At 37.7% G+C, this 7,135-nt stretch overlaps 3 protein-coding genes across 8 annotated transcripts; 2 read left to right on the forward strand and 1 right to left on the reverse strand.

Annotated features, from left to right (window-relative positions):
• The first annotated feature begins 236 nt into the window (after positions 1-236).
• LOC107272115 (mitochondrial import receptor subunit TOM22 homolog) lies at positions 237-1,670 on the forward strand. Its single transcript, XM_015748925.2, has 3 exons — positions 237-503; positions 906-1,011; positions 1,111-1,670. The coding sequence occupies exons 1-3, from the start codon at positions 396-398 to the stop codon at positions 1,314-1,316; spliced, it is 420 nt and encodes a 139-aa protein (XP_015604411.1). The 5' UTR covers positions 237-395; the 3' UTR covers positions 1,317-1,670.
• Positions 1,671-1,708: 38 nt separating this feature from the next.
• On the reverse strand, positions 1,709-4,748 carry LOC107272108 (E3 ubiquitin-protein ligase RNF34). Of its 6 annotated transcripts, none has more exons than XM_025089406.1 (7): positions 4,612-4,748; positions 3,789-3,940; positions 3,465-3,657; positions 3,179-3,260; positions 2,824-3,103; positions 2,580-2,757; positions 1,709-2,484 (listed from the first exon to the last, which is right to left on the reverse strand). In XM_025089406.1, exons 2-7 carry the CDS (start codon positions 3,834-3,836, stop codon positions 2,309-2,311), a joined length of 957 nt encoding a protein of 318 aa, XP_024945174.1. In that variant the 5' UTR covers positions 3,837-3,940; positions 4,612-4,748; the 3' UTR covers positions 1,709-2,308. The 6 variants fall into 6 exon arrangements, with proteins under 6 accessions (XP_024945174.1, XP_024945173.1, XP_024945172.1 ...); XM_025089405.1 differs by lacking the exon at positions 4,612-4,748 and adding an exon at positions 4,272-4,401; XM_025089404.1 differs by lacking the exon at positions 4,612-4,748 and adding an exon at positions 4,272-4,390 and having other exon boundaries at positions 3,789-4,180.
• On the forward strand, positions 4,158-6,688 carry LOC107272110 (X-box-binding protein 1). The gene is made up of 4 exons (XM_015748915.2): positions 4,158-4,368; positions 4,780-5,217; positions 5,442-5,960; positions 6,219-6,688. The coding sequence occupies exons 2-4, from the start codon at positions 4,979-4,981 to the stop codon at positions 6,346-6,348; spliced, it is 888 nt and encodes a 295-aa protein (XP_015604401.1). The 5' UTR covers positions 4,158-4,368; positions 4,780-4,978; the 3' UTR covers positions 6,349-6,688.
• Positions 6,689-7,135: the final 447 nt, after the last annotated feature.

Raw genomic sequence — 7,135 nt, forward strand, 5'->3', positions numbered from 1 at the left:
ATTATGCACATTAGCGTATCACTATCTTCAATCGTGTCTGCTCAATTCAAAAATAGAACCCAGAAACACAAGACGGCTTTTTATACATTCTTAAAAAAAAGAAAGTCTCAAATCGGTTGAAGTGCAACTGGTGGACAGCATTTTCTCTTTAAGATCTCGTTTGGAGCAAGGTAGTAAGTAGACAAAAATAATATGTATATTTGAATAGGGTGGTTTTTCGCGCAGTAAATTATGAGTTACGTAGTACCCATAATAATCCCGGTTAGGTTGGGCATGACGGTAGCTCGGCTAATGTTCTTTGCTCTTCGATTCTTTTACACGAGGATCTCTCGTTCGCTAACCGCAAACTGAATTTTTGGTCGCTTTTCGTAAGCACCGATAGCTAATTCTTGTATATGGCTTCTATTGAAGAGCTCGACCAGCTGGACAGCGGTATGGGGAGTAGCGACATTCGGTCTCCTGAAGTGAAATCAATCCTGCCTGACGACGACGACGACGAAGAAGTAATATTCACATCCATTTTTATTTAATTTACTCCACTTTTCATGTTCTCCTTTGGTCTATAATTTATCCCTAAACTTTTCTCATCTATCTTGAGCTTCTTTATATTAAATATGGTTCTACATAGGTATTTGTTTTATAATCAAAATTCATCTTTTTACTAACCTGATAAAATCATTATAATTTTCATGTTTTTAGTTTATTTTTATGTAATTGTTGTAGGTAATTTGATTATCTATTAATCATTTTCTGATTCCTATTGAGAAGTCGAACAGAATTGTTTCATTTTGCACAAAAATTTGGTTAGTTTTCTGTGAACTTTGACTCTATAATCCTGTGATAGTATGTAATAGTTTTTTACGTTGTAGCATACTTAACCATTACGCATATTTGTTTATTGTTAGGATGAAACCTTGGCTGAAAGGTTAGTAGGTTTGGCTGAGATGTTTCCAGAGGATGTGCGTAAATTGGGCCATGCAACAGGGACCTGTCTTTGTGCTTGCATCAAAGGTACAATTTGTCATTTATAATGTTATCTTGTTAATGAAATTGTATATGTCTAAATTATTAAACAATTTCTATATGATAGAAAACTTTTACCTCTTTCAGGACTCTATGCATTCTCTTGCACAGCAACCTGGCTGTTCTTTAGCTCATCCGCAATTCTCTTTGCTCCAATAATATTTGAGATGGAGCGAGCGCAAATGGAAGAAATGCAACGTACTCAACAGAAACAAGTATTGCTTGGGCCAAGTTCTGCGATTTCAAATGTTGGTCCATCAGGTCTGCCAATGTCACCACCATTGCAACGATAACTGGCCACTTCTTGACTTGGTCATCCTGAACTCAGCTAGCGTTCAATCAATGATTTTTAATTAAAAACCAATTTGGCGCTAATCATTCAAATTGAACGTGCAATCCCCCACATTAAACTTAGACAAGTTCAGTCCAAGTTTTTTTTAAAGTTTTCTAGAGGGAAACAGTGACTTGCATTTTCAAATGGAAGGAGAATCCTTTCTTTCTCTTTCTCTTCCGATCTCATTGTCACAATCTGACTATGATCTAAATCTATCTCTTCTCATCCGCATCTAACACCCTGTGTTTCTACTGTGTCGAATTTTTTTGTTGTACTACTGTTAGAAGGATAAATAAACTGTTAGTGAATTAAAGTCACAATTTTTCATGCTCTACAAAAATTACCCACGCGTTATTATTAGAGCCTCTGCTTTTCTCAAGTCTTAGGGCTATCATCTATTATCTTAAAAATCAATGTTAAACTGGAACATCGATACAGAAATAAAAACTAGAAATTACATAAGATGAGACAGTAGTTTGAAAATACAGTATAACTCATAGTCTTTCTACATTACCCTGCTTATGGAATTTAAACATAAAAAAAGAAAGACGAAGATCACATTGAATTTCTATCTAGAATTATATATAAAACATTAAATTTTAACACAAATATCATTCTATAATTTCGTTGACAGCACTGAGAATTTTTATTCTCCAGTAGGATTCATATAACGCAATGGTCGTTAATATATATCACGTTTGAACGCATCTTGACGCATACTATGCAGAATGAAATTTGCACGTATATCAATACGTTTCAAGATTTTCGTATCTTAACGTCTAAGACACTGCTGGGCAGGCACTTTATCAAAACGAATCGCTGTTGATTTAACGAACTAGCATCGCCTTGGATGTCTGCCTTAAGAAAAATATACTTTTCTTTCTCTCTGCTTGTCAGTGGACGCCTTTTTATTAAGATTTCTTCGTGACTCTCCATGAATCATTCGATTTATCATGCTTTAAAGAAACGCACAACTCGAACGACGTATTGTCTGCAGATTGGACACTCCGACATTTGCTTACCACATGTAACACAACATGCCATGTGACCGCACTCTAACATTATGCACTCAATAGGTGCATCCAGACAAATCTTACAGAGAGCTTCTTCGTCCAGTTCCTGATAATCTTTAATAAGAAAATAATAAAAAGATAAATGACATGTAGGTTACCTCGACTTGAACTTAGACTAATTTTCTTAACAAATGTAACTTGTCGATTACCTTCTTTGGACTTGTAGTCCGTCCACAGTCGAGTTGCACGAGTCAATAATTCACGTTTCTCGACACATCCTTTAAAATCGACTCGATTTGTACTAAGTAATTCCTTCAACTGTTTAATTGTTAAGCACTCGAGTTCTAATACGTCATTGATGTCGGACAGTTTGACTAAACCCGACCACTAAGATTAAAAGAAGTAAATTATTGCTATTATTGAAGATCTTCTGTTTAAATCATTTTTATTTACCGTCGGGAGTTCTGTAAACATTTCAGAATGTTGCTCGTTAGAACTTTCTGAATTGTCTTCCTGTTCTGTAACGAGTGGCTCCGGTCCATCGTTAGAAGTAATAAACTCATCGGACAGTTCCTCTATCTGAATGTCATGTGTACTTCTTGTAGCTTCCAGTGGACTCTCTTCAGGCTCTGTCTCCACTCTTCCATTCGTTTCTGGTCTTTCAGGAACATGCTGAGGACTACGTGATCTACGTGGTGGAGAATCAGGTGAGAATTGCCGTCTAGAGGCAAATCTGTTGGAATGAAATGATTAGTGAAAAAAGATTTAGAAATAATTCACAGAGTAATAAGAACAATGAGCAATTTACAGTGATGATTCTGGAACATTTGTAGATCGCCCGTCAGTTCCATTTGCAAGTTGTAAGAGTAAATTGACCAGATCTTCCTTTTCTAGAAAAGAACAGATTCTATAATATTTTGTGTAATTGATTATGTATACAATTTATTCTGAATCACGTAATATTAATCAATAACAAGGTTCTGATATTCATTGATACTCCTTATCTTATCATTTCAATTCACCAGGCATTATCTTTCATTATTCAATATTCTTGATAGTTAATTTTCCTATCCTATGACTATTATATTGCTTACCTACACAGCCCCGCATAGAAATCTTCTTTGCATCTAGGTACTGAACCAGATCTCTGGATCGCATTTGTAATACTTGACTACGTATGAGTGGCCTTCGTGATAAAGTACGACAATTGTCACAACTCAATAATCGGTCTACTCGTCGGACAACACAGTTGGTGCAGAAGAATCGTAAACATTCCATACATTGTTTCTAAAAATAACAAGAAGTCTTAGAATTTCAAGCCAAATACCATCCCGAATGTAGTATATCGTCAAAAAAGAATAGATATTATTGACTATAAGGTTGAAAAATTAAAAAGGAGCAACAAAGGAAGGACTCACTTTTCTCTTAAATAGCGTAAATTTTGTAGCACAAGCTTCACAAGCCATGTTCAAGTGGCGAAATTGCCCGAAGGACGTATCTGTTTAGATTTTATTGTACAGATTATAGGTTAACTGTCATGACTGGATTTGAATCTTCTCAACAGGCACATCTGATAGCAATAAAACTCAGTCACTTAATAAACATAACGATACAATGATGAAACAACAAGTACACGAGTGAGCTAGTAATTTGACAATGTAATTCTACGAGAAGTTAATTGTTACCGCCGCTAAGCTGAGAAACTCAAGAATACATGAGTAACTGACTTCATATCATTTTCTAGCCCCCAACAGGCTTATCGCAGCATTCAGAGTGAATCGTTTCATCAGATAAGATTGGGTCTGAATCCCTGCTTTCGAGAACATAGGGAAATTTAACGAATAAAATAAAATGATCTTTGAACTCTTAAAAAATATATAACCAAAATATTTCACTGATACCCTCTATGTTTCGTAGCGTAAAAATTCCACGAACGCAAGCTACGCGTGTCTCTTTTTTGTGTAAACATTCGTAGAAGTGACACCGAGAAAGTATGAGGTATGTACAGCAACGTTGACTCATAGAAAACCGATAGCATACACAGCATTTCATTTTTTATCAAGCTGAAAGCCGCAACATGAAAAATGTACAGAATAATTATCGTCGAAGCGATATTCATTCTGGATGACGTTATTCTTTTAAATCTTTCAACACAATAATACAGCATTACGTATTTACGGAAGAGACTCCGTCATGGGACCTATTCATTGTTAATTTGCATTTATAATGATGGGTACGTACATACATAATACCCCGTTTTGGAGTATTTCCTACTTGCGTCGACTCGTAAACGTCACAATACTTTCGGCCGTTGACGTCATAGGAAGGACCTAAAATTTAACCAATCCGGTAGAACCACATACGTGTCACGACCTATCTGACCAATGAAATGCTTTCTTGATGTTCTAGCGAATTCTATCACGGATAGCTGTGTAGCTGAACTTCCGAGTTTCATCAGTTTGTGGGAGTTGCATCAGTCGGTAGGCGTCAGTAGGCGTCCTATGAGCGATATACACCGGTAGTTCAGTTCAGTTGACATCAGAAATTTGAGGTGTGGGACGTGGCACTTGGATTATTTCAAAACAGAAGATAATTTTCATGGCAGAGCATGAGCGGCTTGAAAAGTGTTATAATTACTTTGCCTAAAGGGCTAGCGAAGAGCGTTAATCCAAAGTTGAACTTTACCACGTCGATACTGGCAAATAAGACCAAAATGGACATCAGGAATGTTCCACAACATATGGACGAAGACTCCACGGACTCTTCGCTCTTCAAGAGTGATGTTTGTCTTCGTGGAAAGAAACGACGACTGGACCACCTCACCTGGGAAGAGAAATTACAGAGAAAGTTAGTTCAGTTTCGGTTATTACCTCTGCTGAAAAGTTGTACCTATTATTAAACTTTTATTTTCTTTGAAAATATTTTTCAATTACTTTACCATGTGTAAATAATATGTGCCAAGGCATTATATAGTGAATGATTACTTTTATTTAAGTCAATGCTGGATGAATATTTTTATTTTGGTCAAATAATAATTGCCAATTAATAGTTTAACTTGTTGTTGCTTATAGGAAGTTGAAGAATCGTGTTGCTGCACAAACATCACGTGACCGTAAGAAAGCAAAACTAGATGAATTGGAAGAGTCAGTAAGAATACTTCAAGAACGAAATGAACAATTGTCGAGAGAATGTTCAGTATTGAGGAGCACCAATGAAAGTTTAATGGTAGAGAACAGAAAACTTAGGAGAAACAAGAGTTCTGAAGTTGAGCAACCAGTCTGTTCAGCATGTCAGGCTCGTGTCGGCTGTGCTACACCTACATCGGGATCTGCAGAATCCCCCAGAAACCCTCTGCCGCAGGGTGGGGTAGCACAGCCGGCACAGAGCCTGGCGAAGCTGTCAGCGATAGGAAGCTTGACACCAGCAGCCAGCGCTCTCCTGAGGATTCTAACCCTCTACCTCCTCTCGAAGAACTCTTTGCTGAACTCCAAGGAGACGATTACATCGACCGACTTGAGGAGCTTGCTGAAAGTCTTCTGCGAGAAGTTACCGCTGAAGTGGAAGCAAATACTTCTAGATCAAACGACGAAGTGAGTCTAACAATAAACATATTTAGTGCATCATAAGTTACAAAAGATCAGTTATAAGAAGAGCAGTTTCAACGAAAGACATTTAGGAATGGATGAACAATTTTCTCAGGACGTTCAGAACAAAAAAATCCTTAAAGTAATTCAATAATAATGATCAATTGCCTTACAGAAAATAATCATCCACACCTAAATTTGACTATAAACTTAACACAGCGAGCTTAGTTTCTTCTCAACTAATCGCATAACTCCTTTCACCAGGCTCCGCTCGCGGAAGATACCAGCACCAAACGTGACGATACGTCAGGAATGGTGGGGACGACATCAGAAGATGTGGAAGCCAATGGAACCGATGGAGTCGCGGGCGGGGTCACCGGTTCCAGTGTGCTAATCTCCACTGAACCATTCGTTCCAGTTCAGCTTAAACAAGAGAGTCCGGACACGATATACGGCAGTTACGACGAAGCTACCAATTGCATCACAATAATATGTTCCGACGAGGAAGATGTAGGTCTTCACGAAGAAATCGTAACAGAGGAAACCTTTGCGGACGAATCCATAGAATCCAAAGTTCATCTGTCGCCTGACACGTGTACTGAGTACACCATGTCACCGCAATCTGTCAAGTCAGAGGATACAGGATTTGCTAGAAAAATGGACTGTGGTCTGTCAGATTGCGGCTATGAGTCTCACGAGGCGCCCAGCCCAGAAGCTCCGGCGCTTACAGATTTATGGCACGAAAGCTTCTCAGAACTTTTTCCAAGTCTAGCCTGAGATAAGTGCGCTGATAGTGACGATAATAATAATTAATATTATCGACAGTATCTGCGCTCTGTGGCTTCTGCATTCGGATTCTCGTCTGTGATATATTACTAATATATAGTATATCCACGAGTTCAGTGTAGGCGATTGACAGCATGCGAAAGTAGTCCCTAGTTACTTTGAATGGTTTTACTACGCGTTTAAGCCTCCGTCCCCACCCCTCACCAATACGGGACGATCTATGATTTTAAACAACACGCGAGGTGATCAAAAAGTATACGTAGAGTTAAAGTTCTTATCGTCAGTCTGTCAAAATACTTGAAATAAATGTTTAAATTTTATTATTAATTCACATCTGTAAATGAAGTGATCATATATTTGATTTCATAAATTTGTACACGCACTACTTTAACGGG

This window comes from Cephus cinctus, unplaced genomic scaffold (genome assembly GCF_000341935.2).
Source record: "Cephus cinctus unplaced genomic scaffold, Ccin1 Ccin1_scaffold1109, whole genome shotgun sequence".
NCBI lineage: Eukaryota > Metazoa > Arthropoda > Insecta > Hymenoptera > Cephidae > Cephus > Cephus cinctus.

Bases quoted from the DNA above. Each gene is read 5' to 3' on its own strand.
- LOC107272110 (XM_015748915.2), top strand. From the start codon at position 4,979: ATGAGCGGCTTGAAAAGTGTTATAATTACTTTGCCTAAAGGGCTAGCG. The intron at 5,218-5,441 runs GTTAGTTCAGTT...TGTTGCTTATAG, and splicing joins GAAGAGAAATTACAGAGAAA to GAAGTTGAAGAATCGTGTTG. The intron at 5,961-6,218 runs GTGAGTCTAACA...TCCTTTCACCAG, and splicing joins CTTCTAGATCAAACGACGAA to GCTCCGCTCGCGGAAGATAC.
- LOC107272108 (XM_025089406.1), bottom strand. From the start codon at position 3,836: ATGGCTTGTGAAGCTTGTGCTACAAAATTTACGCTATTTAAGAGAAAA. The intron at 2,758-2,823 runs GTAAATAAAAAT...TTTTAATCTTAG, and splicing joins TGTTTACAGAACTCCCGACG to TGGTCGGGTTTAGTCAAACT. The intron at 2,485-2,579 runs GTAATCGACAAG...TTCTTATTAAAG, and splicing joins GGACTACAAGTCCAAAGAAG to ATTATCAGGAACTGGACGAA.
- LOC107272115 (XM_015748925.2), top strand. From the start codon at position 396: ATGGCTTCTATTGAAGAGCTCGACCAGCTGGACAGCGGTATGGGGAGT. The intron at 504-905 runs GTAATATTCACA...GTTTATTGTTAG, and splicing joins ACGACGACGACGACGAAGAA to GATGAAACCTTGGCTGAAAG. The intron at 1,012-1,110 runs GTACAATTTGTC...TACCTCTTTCAG, and splicing joins TCTTTGTGCTTGCATCAAAG to GACTCTATGCATTCTCTTGC.